Source organism: Mus musculus, chromosome 8, assembly GCF_000001635.26.
Source record: "Mus musculus strain C57BL/6J chromosome 8, GRCm38.p6 C57BL/6J".
Classification (NCBI taxonomy): Eukaryota; Metazoa; Chordata; class Mammalia; order Rodentia; family Muridae; genus Mus; species Mus musculus.
The window spans coordinates 16,119,673-16,141,765 of record NC_000074.6 but is presented as its reverse complement, the minus strand read 5'-3'; the positions used below and the strand labels follow the sequence as shown (position 1 = coordinate 16,141,765).

At 40.9% G+C, this 22,093-nt stretch overlaps 1 protein-coding gene across 6 annotated transcripts in view; it reads left to right on the top strand.

Moving 5' to 3' along the window:
• The window catches only part of Csmd1 (CUB and Sushi multiple domains 1), a 1,642,848-nt gene that overhangs the window by 1,393,620 nt on the left and 227,135 nt on the right, over positions 1–22,093 (top strand). For all 6 annotated transcript variants that reach the window (XM_006508931.4, XM_006508930.4, XM_030243874.1 and 3 more), the window contains one exon: positions 14,469–14,671. In XM_006508931.4, coding sequence (XP_006508994.1) covers positions 14,469–14,671 — 203 coding nt within the window. The remainder of the gene's footprint in view (positions 1–14,468; positions 14,672–22,093) is intronic.

Below are 22,093 nucleotides of genomic sequence, written 5' to 3'. Positions count from 1 at the left end.
CTTTTGTGGTCTAATTGCTCTGGCTAGGACTTCAAGTACAATGTTGAATAGGTAGGGCGAGAGTGGACAGCCTTGTCTAGTCCCTGATTTTAGTGGGATTGCTTCCAGCTTCTCACCATTTACTTTGATGTTGGCTATTGGTTTGCTGTAGATTGCCTTTATCATGTTTAGGTATGGGCCTTGAATTCCTGATCTTTCCAAGACTTTTATCATGAATGGGTGTTGGATTTTGTCAAATGCTTTCTCAGCATCTAAGGAGATGATCATGTGGTTTTTGTCTTTGAGTTTGTTTATATACTGGATTACATTGATGGATTTCCGTATATTGAACCATCCCTGCATCCCTGGGATGAAATCTACTTGGTCAGGATGGATGATTGTTTTGATGTGTTCTTGGATTCGGTTAGCAAGAACTTTATTGAGGATTTTTGCATCGATATTCATAAGGGAAATTGGTCTGAAGTTCTCTATCTTTGTTGGGTCTTTTTGTGGTTTAGGTTTCAGAGTAATTATGGCTTCATAGAATGAGTTGGGTAGAGTACCTTCCGTTTCTATTTTGTGGAATAGTTTATGAAGAACTGGAATTAGGTCTTCTTTGAAGGTCTGATAGAACTCTGCACTAAACCCGTCTGGTCCTGGGCTTTTTTTGGCTGGGAGACTATTAATGACTGCTTCTGTTTCTTTAGGGGATATAGGACTGTTGAGATCATTAACCTGATCTTGATTTAGCATTGGTACCTGGTATCTGTCTAGAAACTTGTCCATTTCATCCAGGTTTTCCAGTTTTGTTGAGTATAGCCTTTTGTAGAAGGATCTGATGGTGTTTTGGATTTCTTCAGGATCTGTTGTTATGTCTCCCTTTTCATTTCTGATTTTGTTAATTAGGGTGCTTTCCCTGTGCCCTCTAGTGAGTCTGGCTAAGGGTTTATCTATCTTGTTGATTTTCTCAAAGAACCAGCTCCTTGATTGGTTGATTCTTTGAATAGTTCTTCTTGTTTCCACTTGGTTGATTTCACCCCTGAGTTTGATTATTTCCTGCCTTCTACTCCTCTTGGGTGAATTTGCTTTCTTTTCTTCTAGAGCTTTTAGGTGTGTTGTCAAGCTGCTAATGTGTGCTCTCTCTAGTTTCTTTTTGGAGGCACTCAGAGCTATGAGTTTTCCTCTTAGGAATGCTTTCATTGTGTCCCATAAGTTTGGGTATGTTGTGGCTTCATTTTCATTAAACTCCAAAAAGTCCTTAATTTCTTTCTTTATTCCTTCCTTGACCAAGGTATCATTGAGAAGAGTGTTGTTCAGTTTCCACGTGAATGTTGGCTTTCTATTATTTTGTTATTGAAGATCAGCCTTAGTCCATGGTGATCTGATAGGATGCATGGGACAATTTCAATATTTTTGTATATGTTGAGGCTTGTTTTGTAACCAATTAAGTGGTCAATTTTGGAGAAGGTACCATGAGGTGCTGAGAAGAAGGTATATCCTTTTGTTTTAGGATAAAATGTTCTGTAGATATCTGTCAGGTCCATTTGTTTCATCACTTCTGTTAGTTTCACTGTGTCCCTGTTTAATTTCTGTTTCCATGATCTGTCCATTGGTGAAAGTGGTGTGTTGAAGTCTCCCACTATTATTGTGTGAGGTGCAATGTGTGCTTTGAGCTTTACTAAAGTTTCTTTAATGAATGTGGCTGCCCTTGTATTTGGAGCATAGATATTCAGAATTGAGAGTTCCTCTTGGAGGATTTTACCTTTGATGAGAATGAAGTGCCCCTCCTTGTCTTTTTTGATGACTTTGGGTTGGAAGTCAATCTTATCAGATATTAGGATGGCTACTCCAGCTTGTTTCTTCATACCATTTGCTTGGAAAATTGTTTTCCAGCCTTTCATTCTGAGGTAGTGTCTATCTTTTTCTCTGAGATGAGTTTCCTGTAAGCAGCAAAATGTTGGGTCTTGTTTGTGTAGCCAGTCTGTTAGTCTATGTCTTTTTATTGGGGAGTTGAGACCATTGATATTAAGAGATATTAAAAAGAAGTAATTGTTGCTTCCTGTTATTTTTGTTGTTAAAGTTGACATTCTGTTCTTGTGGCTGTCTTCTTTTAGTTTTGTTGAGGGATTATCTTCCTGTTTTTTCTAGGGCGTGGTTCCCGTCCTTGTATTGGTTTTTTTTCTGTTATTATCCTTTGAAGGGCTGGATTCGTGGAGAGATAATGTGTGAATTTGGTTTTGTCGTGGAATACTTTGGTTTCTCCATCTATGATAATTGAGAGTTTGGCTGGGTATAGTAGCCTGGGCTGGAATTTGTGTTCTCTTAGTGTCTGTAAGACATCTGTCCAGGCTCTTCTGGCTTTCATTGTCTCTGGTGAAAAATCTGGTGTAATTCTGATAGGCTTGCCTTTATATGTTACTTGACCTTTTTCCTTTACTGCTTTTAGTATTCTATCTTTATTTAGTGCATTTGCTGTTCTGATTATTATGTGTCGGGAGGAATTTCTTTTCTGGTCCAGTCTATTTGGAGTTCTGTAGGCTTCTTGTATGTTCAAGGGCATCTCTTTCTTTAGATTTGGGAAGTTTTCCTCAATAATTTTGTTGAAGATGTTTGCTGGTCCTTTGAGTTGAAAATCTTCATTCTCATCCACTCCTATTATCTGTAGGTTTGGTCTTCTCATTGTGTCCTGGATTTCCTGGATGTTTTTGCATTTTCCATTCTCTTTGATTGTTGTGCCGATGTTCTCTATGGAATCTTCTGCACCTGAGATTCTCTCTTCCATCTCTTGTATTCTGTTGCTGATGCTGGCATCTATGGTTCCAGATTTCTTTCCTAGGGTTTCTATCTCCAGCGTTGCCTCACTTTGTGTTTTCTTTATTGTGTCTACTTCCCTTTTTAGGTCTAGTATGGTTTTGTTCATTTCCATCACCTGTTTGGATGTGTTTTCCTGTTTTTCTATAAGGACTTCTACCTGTTTGGTTGTGTTTTCCTGTTTTTCTTTAAGGACTTGTAACTCCTTAACAGTGTTCTCCTGTATTTCTTTAAGTGAGTTATTAAATTCCTTCTTTATGTCCTCTACCATCATCATGAGATAAGCTTTTAAATCCTGGTCTACCTTTTCAGGTGTGTTAGGGTGCCCTGGACTGGGCGAAGTGGGCGTTCTGGGTTCTGATGATGGTGAGTGGTCCTGGTTTCTGTTAGTAGGATTCTTACGTTTACCTTTCGCCATCTGGCAATCTCTGTAGTTAGTTGTTATAGTTGTCTTTGTTTAGAGATTGTTCCTCTGTTGCTTTTGTTACCCTGTATCAGCAGACATGGGAGACTAGCTCTCTCCTCTGAGTTTCACTGGTCAGAGCAGTCTCTGCAGGCAAGCTCTCCTCTTTCAGGGAAGGTGCACAGTTATCTGGTGTTTGGACCTCCTCCTGGCTGAAGATGAAGGCCCAAAACAGGATCTTTCCCAGAAGCTGTGTTGCTTTGGCCAGGAAGGTGGCCGGTTGTTTGGAGCCGAAGATGGCGCCGCCTCAGAAGCTCTCTGGCTCTCCCCTTTCCCAGAAACTGCTGGCCTCTGTATTCTACACCCTCTCCCATGCAGCCTGCCCTCCGCGGAGTCCCGGAGCCAAGGTGGCTCCCGCCAGAGCCTGAGGCAGAAACCTCTCAGGCCGGGCGGACCCCTGTGCTCTCACCAGGAAGGTGGCCGGTTGTCTCTGAAATGATTCTTAAAGCTGGCGAATTCTTAACAAGTTAAAAGAGAAGTGAAGTTTCTAAAAGTAGCACATATTTGTAAATGACCAGAGTTGTAAATTCAATGGGAATTAAAGGTGTAATAAAATAAAATGAATCTTACATCATATTTATTGAATTGTGTAATATCTAGGAAAACAAAAATTGCTAAAATTAAGTTCTGAGGAACCTGGAAACCAAATGTTTACACACCATCATGAGAACTAAATTTGTAAAAATACAGCACACAATTTCAAAAAAAAAAAAAAAGAGTATTGAAATTACTTTTGTTAGTGATCTTTATTAAATTCCAAGGAACAAATAATTATAGTCTTATATAATTTTTCATTAATTGAAAATAGATTTTGTTTTCAGACAATATATCCAGATTACAGTTTCTCCTCCCTCTGCTTCCCCCAGTTCTTCTCTGCTTTTCTCCTTGGGATACCCAGGCACCATTGTACCCAAGGCTACACTAGAAGGGATAAAGCTTAGCCAAGTGGGTGGGTTAGAAGGACTGAGGTTCACTTGAGTATAGGATAAACAGTCTTCTCCAGAGATGCTTTTCAGTGCAACAGCTCTCTTTATCAGGGTGAACAAGGACTGTATAAACCTTGGGGAGTGGGTAGGGGTTTGGGGGGTAAACATATGCTGGTTCTAAGGTGCTTGGAATGCCCATTTGTATGAAGAGGAATTCCAGGCACTACCTGGACACGTCATTTTAGGGAGAGCAGAAGACCTGTTATCTGACCACCAAACAATGTGACCACCTCAAGGGTGATGGAGGTGAACATCGTAAGGCCTACATTCGTTAGAACGTGCAGGCTCAGAGAAACGAGGAAGCATTACTAATTCCTGCCAGGCTCAGGAAGAGACTTTCAGGATTTGGACACATCTGGACCTCACTCTTATTTTCCGAACTGGCTTCCCGGATCACACAGCTTTGCAGGTCCATACCTATCTCATCATCTTTCTCCATCTACCCCATCTCTATCTCTCATTAGAAACCAAACAGGCAGCTAAGGGCTGATAATATAATATAATATAATATAATATAATATAATATAATATAACAAAATGAGACAAAAATAAACATATCAGAATAGGACAAAACAAACAGAAGGAAAAGAACTAAGAAACAAATATTGATGCAAAGACCCACTCATCCACTCATTTGCACATTCAGAAATCCTCAAAACAAGAATAAACAAAGCCATCATATGAAGGCAAATAGTCTTGGGGTGCGGGGGATAAATAAATGAGAAAAATAAATAAAACATTAAAATTAAAAATTAAAAGTTTACTTGACGCAATCAATCAAACAAAAACAAACAAACAAAAAACAAAACCAAATCAAACAAACAAACAAAAACAAGCAAACCTTGTTACAACATTATCTGACAAGAAACCTCCAAGGATACCACGGAGTTTATTTTCTGTTGACCATTTACTGATGAGCATGCAGTCTGACTGTCAGAGAGAGTGTTCTCCCTGGGAGAACACTAAAATGTCATTTGTAAGTAGCAATAAATTGAAGACAGCACCCAGGTTAGGGATGGATACATTATGTCTCCTTCTCTTTTCAGTTCTAGGACCTCATTTGCTGCACAGGCCCAGTGCATGCTACCTCAGTCTCTGTGTGTGCATCAGTCTTGCTGTGTTTTTGGTTTGGTTTGGTTTAGCTTTTCCAGACAGGGTTTCTCTGTGTAGCCCTGGCTGTCCTGGAACTCACTCTGTAGACCAGGCTGGCCTCAAACTCAGAAATCCGCCTGCCTCTGCCTCCCAAGCGCTGGGATTAAAGGAGTGCGCCACCACCGCCCGGCTCTTGCTCTGTTTTGAGTGCCTTGTTTTCTTTGTGTCCTGCATTCTGCTTCCTCTTCCACAGTGACTTGAGCCCTGAGGGGAGGAATTTGGTGGAGACATCCTATTTAGGGCTGAGTGTTCCAGGGTCTTTCACTCCCTGCATATTGTCTGGGTGTGGGTCTCTGTATTTGTTTCTATCTGTACAGGAAGAAGCTCCTCTGGTGATGGCTGATCAAGGCGCTAACCTATGAGTATAGCAGAATGTCACTGGAAGTCATTTTATTGCTACGTTCCTTTAGAACAGTAGCACTTGGTTTCAACCTAGATCCCTGGGCTATCTAGTTCCTGGTTATTAAAGCATATGAATTCCATATTGTGGAGTGGACCTTCAGGCAAATCAATTCTTGCTATAACAATTGCAGAAGGATATCTTGCAGGTGGGATACCATCATAGCCCAAGTGTTTACAGCTGGCTTAGTATTTACAGATATGCATTGGTAGCATGCAGACTCTCTTCCAGTACCAAGAACTAGCCCATATGAGTGAAGGCTCTAGAAGACACCAGCTCAATTTCTCTGTATTCAATGACTTGTGTAGATATTGTCTTCAGCCATAGGGTTGTGTGGGGAGAGCAACCTATAGCCTTGGAAACAGTCTGGTTGTTTGAGGTTTTCTATGGGATCTCTTTGGCAAATAACTCAATTAGATGTTACACATTCTCAGTAATAGAAACTTCATTTGGTGACAAGAAATATCTAGTTGGGGCTCTGACTCCCCCATTATTTGATGATTTCATTTAGGTTAAATGCCCTTTCATTTTAGCTATCTTTCCTCGTATTTTCTTCCCTTGTTCACCTCTCTGTTTGATCCTTCCATTCCTGTGTCCCTTCATGTCCGTCTACAACTGTCAATGATTCTATTTTCCTTTACTTGGAAAATCTGCCCCCCAAGCCCCTTACTGTAAATCTAATCCCTATGGTTCTATGGATTGCATCTTGCTTATCCATAACTTAACAGCTAATATCCACATATAAGCAAATACATACCAGATTTGTCTTTCTGAGTCATAGTCACCTCACTTAGAGTTATTTTTTTTTCTAGTTCCATTTATTTGTCTATACGTTTCATTTTTTTCCCACTGTTCCTTAATATCTCTGTTTTTTAAATTGCACATTTATTTATTTACATTTCAAATGTTATCCCCTTTCCTGCTTTCCCATCTGGAAACCCCTATCCTATCCCCCTTTACCTTGCTTCTATGAGGGACCCACCTACCAACCTCACCTCACCACCTTAGCAATCCTCTACACTAGGGCATCAAGCCTTCACAAGTCTAAGGGCCTCCCCTCCTATTGATGCCAGATAAGGCCCCATCAGCTCCTTCAGTCCTTCCCCTAGTTCCTCCATCGGGGGCCCCATGCTCTATCCAACAGTTGGCTGCAAGCATCAGCATCTGTATTGGTCAGAATCTGGCAGAGCCTCTCAGGAGACAGCTGTATCAGGCTGCTGTCAGGAAGCACTGTCAGGAATAGTATCTAGGTTTGGTGTCTGCATGTGGGATGGATCCCAAGGTGGGGCAGTCTTTGGATGGCCTTTCCTTCAGTCTCTGCTCCACTCTTTGTCCCTGTATTTCCTTTAATCAAGATCAATTCTGGTTAAAATTTTGGAGACAGGTGGGTGGCCCCATTCCTCAACGTGGGGGTGGGGGGATCGGGGAGGGCATTCCTAACCCCTGGATATTGTCTCCACAGGTATTATGGGGTATTTCAGCTAATGTCATCCCCATGGGGTCCTGGGAGGCTCTTGCATTCCTGGCATCTGGGACTTTCTGGTTGCTACCCTCAGTTACCCATCCCCCATTACTACACACCTCTGTTCAATTTCCTGACCCTCTCTCTGTTCATCTCCTCCATTTCTTCCCATACCTGATTCTTCCCCTCTTTCCCCCTTCTCTTCCTCCCAATTCCCTTCCACACTCTACTTCCCTTGATTATTTTGTTCCCCCTTCTAAGACTGAAGCATTCACTCTGTTCTTCCTTTCTCTTGAGCTTCATGCAGTCTGTGAGTTGTATCGTGGTTACTCCTCACTCTTTGCCTAATATCCACTTATTAGTAAGTATATAGCATATGTGTTCTTTTTTGACTGAGTTGCCTCACTCAGGATGATATTTTCTAGATAATTCATTTGCCTGTGAATTTCATGAAGTCATTGTTTTTAATAGCTGAATAGTACTCCATTGTGTAAATGTACCACATTTTCTGTATCCATTCCTCTGTTTAGGGACATCTGCATTGTTTCCAGTTTCTGGCTATTATAAATATGTCTACTATGAGCATAGTGGAGCATGTGTCCTTATTACATGTTGGAGCATCTTTTGGGTATATGTCCAGGAGTGGTATTGCTGGGTCCTCATGTAGTACTATGTCCAATGTTCTGAGGAACCGCCAGACAGATTTGTAGAGTGGTTGTACAAGCTTGCAATCACACCAGTAATGAAGGAATGTTCCTCTTTCCCCACACCCTCTCCAGCATCTGCTGTCACCTGAGATTTTGATCGTAGCCATTCTGACTGGTGAGAGGTAGAATCTCAGGGTCATTTTGATTTGCATTTCCCTCATGATTAAGGATGTTGAACATTTCTTTAGGTTCTTCTCAGTCATGCAAGATTCCTCAATTGAGAATTATTTGTTCAGCTCTGTTCTCCATTTTTTAAATAGAATTATTTGATTCTCTATAGTCTAACTTCTTGAGTCTTTGTATATATTGGATATTAACCCTCTATCAGATGTAGGATTGGTAAAGATCTTTTCCCAATGTGTTGGTTGCTGTTTTTTTCTATTGACTTATAAAGTGTCCTTTGCCTTACAGAAGCTTTGCAATTTTACGAGGTCCCATTTGTAGATTCTTGGGAGAGATGACTCAGTGGTTAAGAGCACTGAGTGATCTTCTAGAGGTCCTGAGTTCAATTCCCAGGAACCACACAATGGCTCATAGCCATCTGTAATGCGATCCAATGCCCTCTTCTGGTGTGTCTGAAGACAGCTACAGTGTACTCATATATGTAAAATAAATATAAATGCCTGTTCTTAAAAAAACACATTTCATTCTTTTAAAACAGCTAAGCAATATTCGATTGTGTAGATGTCTGCATTTTCTTTATCCATTCATCTGTTGAGGGATATCTAAGTTGTTTCCAACTTCTAGTTATTTTAAATAGAATAGCAATGAACATAGTTGAGAAAGTGTCTTTGTTTTAGGATAAATCATACTTTGTGTATATAGCTAAGAGTGATATAACTGGATCTTGAGGTAGATCCATCTTCCTGGGAAACTGCCTCACACATTGATTTCCAAGGAGGTTATGAAAGTTTGCATTCCCACCAGCACTGGATGAGTTCTCTTCTTCCTTCACATCATCGCCGGCATGAGCCTTTGCTTTACTTGATTTTAGTTATTCTAAGGAACATAAGATGAAATCACAGAGTAGTTTTGATTTGCATATCCCCGATGACTAACAATGTTGAACGTTTCTTTAAGTGTTTCTTAGCCATTTGAGTTTCCTATCTTGAGAATTCTGTTTAGATCTCTACCCATTTTTTAATTGGGTTTTTTTTTTCCTTGATAGCTAGTTTTTTAGTTCTTTATAAAGTTCTCTCATTAGCTCTCTATTTGATATGGAATTGGTAAAAAATATTTTCTCATCTCATAAGCTGCTACTTTTTCCAAATGATGATATCCTTTGCCATGAAGAAGTTTCTCAGTTACATGAGGTCCCATTTATTAATTTCTGACCTTAGTGCCTGTGCTAATAGTGTTCTGTTCAGAAATACTTTTTCTGTGCCAGTGAGCTCAAGGCTATTCCACGTTTTCTCTTCTATCAGGTTCAGTGTTTCTGGTTTTATGCTGAGATCTTTGATCCATTTGGAGTTGATTTTTGTGCAGGGTGATGAGCATAGATATCTATTTGGAATCTTTTACATCAGTTGTCCAGTTTGACCAGCACCATTTGTTGAAGATGCTGTCTTTTTCCCATTATCAATTTGTGGCTTCTTTAACAAAAACCAGGTGTGTGGGTTTATGAGTGGATATTCAAATCAACTTCATTAATCAATATGTCTGTTGTCGTGCCTACTCTTGTAGGGTTGCTATGCTCTAGCAGAGATCATGCCCTGACTATTATTGATTGTGTTTAAAAGTTACAGTCCCATAATCTGTGTTCGAGATGATTGAAATTCTAGGCGCTGATATCTTGTCTTTGTTGAGTGGCTATTTTGTTCTTTAATTTTTGTTGCTTTTTCTGGTCCTTAGGAAGGTACAGCCGCTGGAGGTTAGAGGTATAATGGGGGTGGGCTAAAAGTGGGGCTTGAGGAGATCTATGGAGGTGAAGAAAGCAGGATGTTCTTTTACCATCTGCTTAGTTCCCTGAGAATGGGGTAAAAGAATGAGAAGAGACCATAAGAGGGTAGTCTGCTACAGAGCAGGGGATGAGACTAGGGACTGGATATGGAGAAGAGGAGGGAGAGTAAAGATAAGAAGCTCACCCACCTGCCCCGCTGCTTGCAGGAGTGGCCAGTGGGCTTCCAGAGGAAGCCTGCTGGAGTTCAGATTTGAGCTGTAGGTGCCTGTGTACTCTTCATGCTATACAGGGAAGAATGCAGATGGATGGTGGGAAATCCATGACCTTCCTGAAGGATGCCAGAAATTAGGTATGATCCTTATGGAAGCTCCACAGTGGAGACCCTGAGGGCCTGGCAGATTCTAATACACTTTGTAAGGTAGAAAAACCAGATGGAGGCACCATGGGAAAGAGGGGACAAGGACTGTTGGGAGTCTAAGGCCATCTTGGGCTCTATAGTGAGCTCCAGGTAAGCACAGCAGAGAGGAAAATCCTGTCTCAACAAATAAAAGAAAAGAGATAATAAATACAATAAATGCACAAAACAAAACAAAACCACAACTATTCTTTCAGGATATCATTGAGTAGAAAAATAACTGACATTTTTTTTCCTGTTTGCAATAGAAAGGAAATTACTCTTTATATAATAACTATCTTTAAATGATATGCTGTAAATAGCTTCCAGATCAGAAAAAATCAATAAAGAAGGAAGTGATCTAATTTTTTTTAATAGTCTAAAGCAAGCCATCCATCAAAGAATGAAGGAAGCAAGTAGAGGAGAAAAAAAAACATAGCTGAACTCTACAGTCAATCTCATTTGCATGCTAGTAAAAAACGCTTATGCAAATGAGCATGGAGGAATAACTTAATAAGATTTCAGTCTTTGTTATGAGAAACTAAAGACCCAGAAATGCAGAAAACATGCCCATGATATAAGTGGCAGGCGTCTTTTTTTTTTTTTTTTTGTATTTTAATTCAGCAAGCTGATATGAGAGTATACATCTGTTAGGTCTCAAACCTTGGGACAAGTGGCCGATGTGCTTATTTAACATATCAAAGCAGACCTGGTCACCAGATTCTCCTGTCATCCCTCAGTCTCATCCTGTTACAGAGTCCTCCTGGCTGGCATACCCCACTCGCTACCCTAACATTTCCAGCCCAGGTTCGTGGTCTGGGCTGCCCTTCTGCCGGCTGCCCTTTCCCCTCAGAGGCTCTTCCCTATGTAATTCAGCCATTTTGGTTACCCAGCCCTCTTTTGCCTTTTGCATTCTTGGCTTCTGCACCAGGTTTCCTTCTCTCTGGAAGCTTCCAGATGTTTTTGCCCTCCCCCCCCCCACCTATGCTCTCCCTTTTATCTACAATAAACTTTCTCCTCCACCATACCTAGGCACAGTCATGTCCTTTCCTTTTCATTTATTTATTTATTTATTTATTTATTTATATTTTCATTTTCATTTAGCACCCACCCTAATTAGAAAGATAAAGGACACATTGTGCAAATCAGCAAATGCCTGTGATCAGGTACTGTGTTAGCTGTGTTTCTGTCCCTGCTCATGAATTTTGGTGGCTTCATCTTGTCTTAGGATTTGAAATCATGCATCAGAGGAATCCAGACTTCCTCTGGAAGCCCCTTACCATATTAGAGCTGCCTGTGTATTTCCCTCTGCACAGGTCTGAGCTCAGAAGTCCAACCCAGAGATTCCATTCTTCTAAGCTGCACAGGTACCAACCTACTCTCTTTCTCAACTGGCCATTCCAGCCTTCTTTCTTGGTTTTGAGGCTAAAATCTTAAAAGTGCCTTGCACCCTCTTATCCACAGCTCCTCTGTCTGGTTTTGCTACCTGATAAAATGTATTAGAATCTGTCAGACCCTTAGGTTCTAGAACTTCCATAAGGAGCATGGCTCTGCTTCTGGCATCCTTCAGGAAGGTCATGGGTTTGATCTATCCGCACTGCATTGTCTATAGCATAAAGTGTAAATAAGAACATTTTCACAGCTGATAGTGAGGTCATTGTTTCACAATCACCTGACCTGATACTGTACCCAGCCAAAAGGTCAAAATACTTAACATACCCAGAGAGGTCCCTTTTCTTTTGTCCCCTTGTCCCCTCTTCCTCCTTACCACCTTCCCCTTGCCCTCATTTCTTCTCTGGTCTTAATCTCTCTCTCTCTCTCTCTCTCTCTCTCTCTCTCTCTCTCTCTCTCTCTCTCCCTCCCTCCCTCCCTCCCTCCCTCCCTCTCTCTCTCTCTCTCTCTCTCTCTCTTCTCTTCTCTTCTCTTCTCTCTTCTCTCTTCTCTCTTCTCTCTCCTCCTTTCCTCTGTCCCTCCCCTTCTCTCCCTCCCTCTCCCAGTTGCTTTGGATTCTTGGGTCTTCTCCAAGATGGAAGTCCTCTGTATTGGATTTTTGTCTGGTGGAATGGACCCACCCCCTTAGTCCCATGTGACTGTTTCAGGGCTCTTGGTTTCCTCAAGTCTCTCTCTGTACATACCTCACCCTGCCACATGGTTTGTCTCCCCCACCCCAGGCCTAAGAGTCTCCCCTCTCCCCCATCCCCATTTCATTCTCATCATATACTAGAATGTGGTATTCTTTGTTTCTTCGTCTTGTTGTGCAGTTCAGTTGCAACACAAACAATGATGACTACTTATATAATTCAATGACTTCCTCCATGGTCTCAGAGATGGACTTTGTATACTGCTGGAATTCTACAAATACAGAGTTGCTCAACTACTTTGAAGGAAAACTGACTTTTAGACACACACACACACACACACACACACACACACACACACACACACACATACACGTGGGGGGGGGTAAGCCAATTTCATTAGTCATCAATGGTCACAATTAACCAGACATGTTGCACCTATTCTTTGTCTATACATATATCATGTGTACTGTTGGTGATTGTCAAAGATGTTAAGGGCCTTGGTGCTTTATTACAAGACTAGAAGTAGAGTCACAGAGAGGGCAGGGTGGCTAAGTGTTTGTTAATGAGTAATTCCATGTCTCTAAAGCCTCTTCGATGGCCATTCTAGAATATCCAGTGTAGTGTGTATTCTATTATGAAAGAGAAGAAGGAGAGAGAGACCTTGACCAACTGTGCTGTAATGGAAGGAAGGAAAATAAGCATACGCCTGGACCTTTGAAGTAATTAATGGGGATGGAGAGATGGCTCAGTAGTTAAGAGTGAACATTACATTTGCAAAGGACCAAAGTTCTTTTTCTAGTCCCCACATCTACACCTGTACTCTACCTACTACTCCATCTCCAGGGGATCTGACATCCTCTTCTGGCCTCTGCAAGCACCTTAAATCTATGTGCATGCATAGGAACACACATTTATTCACATACATTAAAAACAAACCTGATCTTAAAGTAAATTAAGAGACTCTCTACTTTCACCCATGGAGATTCCCAATTCCAAATGTAAAGTTGAACTGAAAATGGTGTAGGCACATACAGTTTACATGATTCCGTCTGCATGGTTTCCATTAAACACATGGGTGTTCTGGGGACTCATGAATCTGTACACACTAGCACACATGGGAATAGCAAAAGTATAAACGAAATTATCACAACATACAGGGAGGGGTATGGGGACAAGCAGGTAATTGGCTAGTAGAAGTATACAGGAGATATATAGGTATAGTCATAAAATTTTATTTTTAAAAAGTGTAGAAACAGGCAGGACAAATTACTGAGACGATAAATGCTGAGAAATATTCTGTTCTTTATATGTATATTATTCTGTACCAAAGTGCACTACACATTTTATTTCTTTGCCCAGGTGAGATGTGCCAATCCTTTGTATATATAATATGTGGAAAACGATATAGTGGAGATTCCCATATAGCTCTAGGTAGGTCAGCTACCAAGATTATGTTTGTAGCAAAATCCATGCGCAATAACCAGTAAATGAAAACCTATAAAAACTCGCTGGGGGAAAAGCCTTTTGCTAGCATTTTAGCTAACTTCTTCTATTTGTCCGTTGTCATTGCAAGCTTCCTGGAGCATAAAGATTGTTCTGGGGACTACCTGAAAGTCTAATATAAGTGCACTAAAGATGTTATAAAGAAGAGAATTTATATTGGAATGTTCTGCTTTCGTGTTGTCTCAAATAATGTACTAACTCTGAAGATAAAATTTATCCAAACAACATCAAAACAGACTATTCAGAGGCTTCTGCAAGTCTTTCTCCTGATGTGTGTGCTGCCACCAAGTGTCCAGACCAACAATAATAAGCTAGTGTGAGGAGTTTGTTTGGTGTGTGTGCTCTGGCTGGAGTTTTGAGAATGGTCTAGCAGCCTTGGGATGAAACATGTGTCTTTGGCGAGCAGTTTAGCCTATAGCTTGGCTCTCTACAGTGGTGACTGATGTGTTTGTACCCTGTTCCATTTTGAACTCTTTGGACCCTCATTCTTCTTTGTCAGGAGCCTGGAGAACACATTTGGTTCGGATGTTAAGTGGGTTAGCAGTCAGTACAACCTTGGCTAGGATGATTCCCTCTGTGGTGGGCAAGTGTGATTCTCACTGAACACAGAAGCTCTGCTGTTTCTTGCAGCCTCCATTTCATTGTGTTTGACACTGAAACGGCGCATGACATCCTCAAGGTCTGGGATGGCCCTGTAGACAGCAACATCCTGCTGAAGGAGTGGAGCGGTTCGGCCCTACCTGAGGACATCCACAGCACCTTCAACTCACTCACCCTGCAGTTTGACAGTGACTTCTTCATCAGCAAGTCCGGCTTCTCCATCCAGTTTTCCAGTAGGTGCAAACATGGGTTTCTTGTTTGAACACCAGGGCTTGCCAAGGACAAAGAACTCTGTTCATATGCGAGTGAACAATATTTCCTTAGAATAAATTGATTCTTGGAAAGGATGTATTATAAAGGAGAAAAGTTTTATTTTTCTTTTTAATTAAGGAGGAGAAAGACTTCTTGTCTCTGGCTGGGTTCATAACCGAGGTCCCTAAGACAAAAGAGAAACAAACAGGATGCATGCATTGCCAGCTTAGTATTGGTTTTGTATGAGCTGAGAGCCTAAGGAAAGAAGGCATAGCTTGGGTGGAAGCTGGTAAGAGAGCAAAGGGTATGGTTGAATAGTGGTTGAGGTGAATCCTGTGAGCCCAGCTGGGTTAGAGTCTTCTCTACAACACTGCATGCCTTCCTCTGCCTGTCAGAAAAACTGTTTTGGCAGGAGAGTTATGTGACTAACCTTACAGGATTCTTATGTGAGTGCTTCAAGAGATACAGAGGCCGGAGTTCACAGAGGTTCTTTTCTCAAATGCTAGAGGCTGTACTTAATGGTGGCATGTTCTTAGTTCATCATTGTCAGGAGAACAATTGGCTTAGGGGTGAGTATGTTACCAGGTAGGGATGCTGGAAGGAAAAGAAGGACTTGATAGTTTTCACCTGGGCAGTGACTAGAAAGCAGATATTCTCAGTATGGAGAAAGTGTGGTTTGTGTCTGGGCTTCTCCCAAGCCTGGCTTTGACTCTGGCTTCCCTGACTTCCTCTTAAGCCTGAATGGGACTTCAGGTACAGCTGACAAGGGTTAGGAAATGCTCTGCTTTCCACTTCCCACGTGTCTGCATCCTTCCTCAAGCTAAGGTTTGGCATCACTCATAGAGTAGCCTCTGGCGAACTATTGCTGAGAGGCACATTCCCTAACTTGAATTCTTGGGTACTTAAGATAGGCAAATCCACACTGCCCAGTTTGAATTCCATTCAAAAGAATTACTTCCTCAGAAGGACTGGATTGATACACACTGTGGCAGTTCAACCTTTTAGTACCTCCCAAAGAGCATCAGATAAAGGTGCTATGTCATTTGATAACATACACGGTCAGCAAAAGGAGTTCTCCTAATAGACATGTGCCCACAAACTTGGCTCTTGGCAAGTTGGTAGAGTGCCCTGTTTAGGATTTACATAACAAAATTGTCTGAGGTCAAGTTAAAGCATTAAAGGGTCATCTATGAAATTCAGGTTTCAGAATTTGCAGTTTCTTACTCTGGTGTCCCTTTGATTTGAGATGGCAGTTCACAAACACATATATCTCCATTTTATTTTGATTATTATTTTCTTTCTTTCTTTTGTGTTGTTTGTTTGTTTCTTTGCTTGTTTTGAGACAAGGTCTTAAACATGACCTTGAACTTCTGATCTTCCTGCCTCTACCTCCCTACTGTTATGATTTCGGGTATGAGTTTCTGTGGTACTGCGGATTAAAGGGAGCATTTCATGCATGTAGGCATGTATTTTACAGACAGAGCCACATCTTGGCAGTGGCATCTGTCTGAAGAAGCTCCAATACGGCACCCATCCTAGCTTGGAAACAAAAAATAAAAGAAAGAAAAAAAGGAGAGGGGAGCAGGGAGGAAGGGAGGAAGGAAAGAAGGGGGGAGGGAGGGAGGGAGGGAAGAAGGGAAGAAGGTAGGTAGGCCAGTCCTTTAGTTTGGTATTATGCACTTTGGCTTTCTGTTGTATAAAAACGTCCTTTGCTTTTGGGATGTGCAGTAAACCAGTTGGTAATTGGTACACTTTATTTAGGAAACAGAAAGGTTCACAGGGTCAGAGGTTATGTGCTCTGCCTTTTCCTTTCTCTATATACCCAGATTTTACATTTTCAACAGACTTTGTTTTCTACAGGATTTTTAAGCTCAATGAAAAATTAAAGCGAAAGCTCAGTGTTCCCTTAGACTCCCTTCCCCTCAGCTCCCGGCTTTCCCCCTGTCAATCTAGAGAGAGGCACTTTGTCAGTCTATGAGCCCAACTGATATGTCATTGTCACCCAGTACCCCATTTTATGTCAGCACTTGCTCTGTCTGTTGTCAGAGGTTAGACCAGGGGTAAATACACATAGCCACCATCACAATGTCATTACAAATAGTAATTTCCTTGTGGCTGGACATGAACTCCCTACTCTCCACCTTCTTGCCACATTCCATTCCCCGGACATCCCTGATTACCTCTCACTATGAATTTGCCTTTCTCAACTGTGGCACAGCTGCAGTTGTGCATCACATGGCCTTTTCCCAGGGGGCCTCTTCCTCTTTGCAGCACACAGTTAAATTTCATCCATGTCTCTTCAAGATGGAGGATCACACTTTAAGATGTGAAAGCAATCCATTATGGGAAGACTTTGAGCCTAGGTATTCATCACCCACCAAAATGAAGGATGTCTCAACAACTTTCAAGTTTGGGCAACTATGAATATGGCTGCTGGAAACTTCTATGTTCAGGTTTTGGATGGACATAAATTTTCAGTGCAGTTAGTTCGGTAAATATCTCAGTGCTCATTCACATGGTCTGGCGAGACTTTACACTATAACAAGCCTTCTCTCAGGTTTTAAAAATGTTTCCACTTAAAAAATTATTATACTTAAAAGCCTTAATTTTTCTATATTTGTTCATGATTCATATTCAATGAATATGTTCCTACTTTGGGATTAAAAAAAGAAAAAGACAACTTTTGAACATCATAGATACTTTTTCTCCCTCCATATAATAATTTAACATATTGCTAGGAATATGATGGTAAAAATACTGCTGCAGACATTTATAGGGAAAAGAAACTTTATAATATCATTTCACAGTATTCCCATGTGTATTACTTTGCAATGTGTAGAATTATAGACAGTGACCTGGGTGTTGTCAAGTCCATATGATTTAGCATAGTCCTTGCATATCCTCTGATCATACTGTTCTGGTCAGGAAACCTCCAGGTGTATCATACATGTGGATAAATGTCATGTTGGATATTCACTTTCTCTCTCTCTCTCTCTCTCTCTCTCTCTCTCTCTCTCTCTCTCTCTCTCTCTCCAATTGGTTTTGTTTTAGGTAGGATATCACCATGTCATTCTGGCTAGTCTATAACAAGCCATCTTCCTGCTTCTGCCTCTTTGTACTGGGATTAAAGGTGCCTCCACATCTAGTATCAGACTTTTTCTAGATAGTATATTCAAAGCTGTAGAAAGGAAAAGAAAAATCCGGATATAAAGCATGCTATGGACTATGACCTAGAAATTTTGGCCTTCTTTTTTGGCTTGGGATAAAAGGAGTATGACTCTCTGTCTCTATGCTTGTGGCTTTGTTGGCTTAGAATAGCATAGAAAGTGGCCATTTTCAAGGCTTCCTTGCTGAAAGAGAACAGTGTGGTTTTCAGGTATAGGGATAGCACAGCAGGGTGAGGATAACACTGAAAGGTAGGCATAGCATAGGGTGCACAGGAGCAACATCCACCTAGGAGAACAGATACAGCACAAGACGACAGGGTACACAAAGGGGGAGCACAGGCTCTTGTCTGCAACCATAATAGAGGAAGAATGAGGGATCCAGAAAAGATAGGGAATCTACAAGACCAACAGAGTCAGATAACCTGGGTTCTTGGAGTCTCCCAGAGACTGAACCACCAGCCAAAGAGTATACATGTGCTGGACATAGGCCCTCCACACATATGTAGCAGATATACAGCTTGGTCTTCATATGAGTCCCTCAACTAGAGGGGTAGTATTCCTGACTCTGTCACCTGTCTGTGGATCCTGTTCCCCTAACTCTACTGCCTTGTTTAGCCCCCAATGAGAGAGAGTGTGCCTAGTCCTGTAGTGACTTCATGTGCCAAGGTGTGTTGATTCCCTGGGAGGTGTCAGAAGAGAAGGGGGAAGGGGGAAGGGGGAAGGGGGAAGGGGGAAGGGGGAAGGGGGAAGGGGGAAAAGGGGAAGGGGGAAAAGGGGGAAGGGGGAAGGGGGAAGGAAGGGGGAAGGGGGGAGGTGGATGGGGGAAGGAAGAGGCTGTCCAAAGGAAGTCCAGGGAGGCTGAAATTGGGATATAAAGTGAATTAACTAATTGATTAATTAAATTAATAATGAGTTAATTAATTGATTGATTAAATTAATTAATTAATTGAAAAAGGAAAGCACATGCAACCACATCAGAACAAAACCAACAAACAGGGAGTTAGAGCAAGCGTGGGAAATATAAGATATATAGGCCAGGCATACAAAGGGTCAGAACTCATTGGTGAATAGCAGCATATATTTAACAGCCCAAGCATGAAATGAGGTAGGTCCTCTTACTACAGGCTTTGAAAGTGATTGTGGGGCTTGTAAGTAAGACTACAAGCCAGGAGCTACCTCATTTTGGGCCTGTGTAAAAGACAGTCAAAATGAAAACATACACACACATGCAAAACAAAAGAAGCAAACAAACAAAACTAAACTTCAGTTCCAATGAAGGACAGGAGAGCAGGACTCATAAATCCACAAAGGATAGAAAATGCCACATAGAAACTGCAGTGCACAGTAAGAAGTAGGGTAGAAGTAGAAGCAGATGCAGCCATGTTTTGGGCAGAGGAGGGGAAGCAAAAGTCATTTCTAACATCAATTAGGTTCTCCTTGCTCTGTGTCTTGGGTTGCAGAGATCTCTAAATAAAACAGAAGAATGGTTGAGATCAGCAACCATACAAGTTGCAACACAGAAACATACAACATGAGAATACCAGGCTTCATGAAGAAATGATTCTTCTAAAAGACTCTAACTCCTCAGCTACTATAGGCAAGGATCCCAACACAGGGAAAATACCAGATGCAAGTCTCAAAAAGCCTTCTGTAGACAAGATGCATTCAACACAGGGCCCAGAGAGAAAGATCAGTAACAAAGGATAAGTCATAGAACTCAACAACAACAACATGATAATATTTTTTAAAAATCAAATAGAATCTTTGGAACAGAAAATTCTTTTGACATAAGTAATAAACACTTCTTGGAAAAGGATCAAGAAGAAAGAACACCAGGGTTGGACTATACTCAACACTCATAAGAATCAAATAGGTAAGCACACTCCTAATATCTAAGAACTCATAGACATGATCAAGACATGGAATTTGAGAATCCAAGGTCCAGAATGAGCTAACAGAAACACTAAAGATGTAAAGAATCTACTCAATGAAATCCTCCAAATTTGGAAAAAGAATTGTATATCCAAATATCCCAAACAGCTATGACAAGAGGAGAATTTCTCCCCCCAGATTATAGTTAAGATCTAAAAAGTACAACACAAAGAAACATTAAAAACAACAGGAGAGAAATCACCACCTCACCTCCAAAGGTGGAAACTTCAGGTTAAAAACATCATCAACTAGGGAAGCATGGGATGATCCAATTCAGGCCTCAAAAGAAAGTAGCTGCCAGCCAAGATTGCTGTGTCTAAGAGAGCTGATAAAATTGATGGAGTAATAAGACCATTTAAAAATTAGCATAAGCTCCAGCAATTCCTGATCCTCAAACCAGCACTGCAAAAGATGCTCGACAGAATACTATCCATAGAGGAAGGAGACAGTCTCAAGTATTTGAGCATAGGGAAGAACAAATTTTATGAGTGGAATGTCTGAGCAAATGAGAACAGGACAGAATCTATCATGTCCAGCATAGTAACTCAGCAGAGCCATAAGAAGCTAAAGACAAATCATCTGACCATGTTAGTCAGGTCCTCGAAAGGAATGAGACTGCTAGAGTGAACTATATATACATTCAAGGGATATTTTAGTAGACTGGCTTCCATGACATGGCCCAGATAGCCCAACAATTGCCATCTTACACTGGCAAGGTTGGAGGTACGCTAGTTGATCAGTATTTGAGGCAGCATTTCTAATTTGGTACTGATTTCTTGGGAGACTTCTGTAGTGCCTCTGATCATTGGGATACCTTGGAAGATCTACCTTGATCTGGTCTACCTTGGAAGATCTACCTTGATCTGGTCTACGTTGGAAGCCCAAAAGGCTGTTTCTAGTATCAGTGAAGGGATACAGAAAGTCTCAAAATAACTGAAGCTTCCAGAAGGAGAGATAATTAGGCAAAAAACAATGATTTTGTCCATTTTCTTTTATCTGGGCTGCTTCCAGAAGGTTTTATCCACACTTGTAGTGGGTCTTCCCTATTCAAATAATCTAATCAAGAAAATCCCTCATAGGAACCCTGATGTTTTAATAGTTACTATATCTTCTTGATGCATTCTTTGTCCCTTCTGAGTAATGTTGACTTGAAATCAACTTCAGCCGATGTCAGAAATGGCTATAATGGATTGTTGTTGGTTTAGTCTTCCATTCTTTGACTATCATTCTGCAGGTGTCTAACAGTGGGGTATGCTCCCTGGGAATGATAGATATTTGATCTTGTTATTGAGTTGAAGTCTGCATCTCTTTATTGAGCCAAGGCCAAAAGAATAATCCATAGAGCCAATCAAGCACTGAGATGATACTTAGAAAAATAAGACTGAAAATTTCCTAGCAAAAATAACAAGAAGAAAGGCAGAAAACATCAATCTTAATACAAAATCACAGTGGAAAACAGGGATGTTACTACAACGAAAACTTTAAGACAGTGAAGAAAGTGAAGGACATACTAGACTATGGGTGGACTGCTAATGACCATGAGTGGACAGAATAACTACTGTGACAATTGCCACATGTCTAAGGAGATCTGCATAGTTACTGCGTTTCCCACCAAAATTCCAATGATATGCCCACAGAAATAGAAAAGTCAAAACTAAAATTCAAAAGGAAGAACAAGAGGCACTTAGTAGCTAAAGGAGTCTTTAGTAGAAAAAGCGATGCTGGAGACAGCACATTAGCATCATGATCTCAAACTATATTACAGAGCCATGGTAACAAAACAGCATGGTGTGAGCATAGAAACAGACCAGCCCAAAGGCAATAGAATAGTAAAGAAGACCAAGATATAAACTCACACAGCTGCAATCATTCCATTTTTGAAAATAGTATCAAACATTTGCACCAGAGAAAAAAGAGCCTACTAACAGAAGGTGCTAGAAATGTGGTAGAATAAAAATAGATCTGTACCTCTCAGTCTATATAGAAATCAACCCAAAATTCATCAAAGACCTTAGCTAAAATATATGAAACACAGGTAAACATAAGATTTCATGACATAAGCAAAGACTGTGTAAATGTGACCCCAGTAGCCTAGGAGTTAGTCTCATGAATTGACAAATGGGATTACATGAAATTTAAGAGTTTGCCTAGCAAGGAAAGAGTCAGCAGAATGAAGAAATAGCACTTAGAATAGGGATAACATCTTGGCCAACTACACATCACATCAAAAGAACTATAGTTTCCTTAAGAGTGTAGCATAGAATCTTAAGACTTGTTTGATAGATTTTGTTTGTTTGTTTGTTT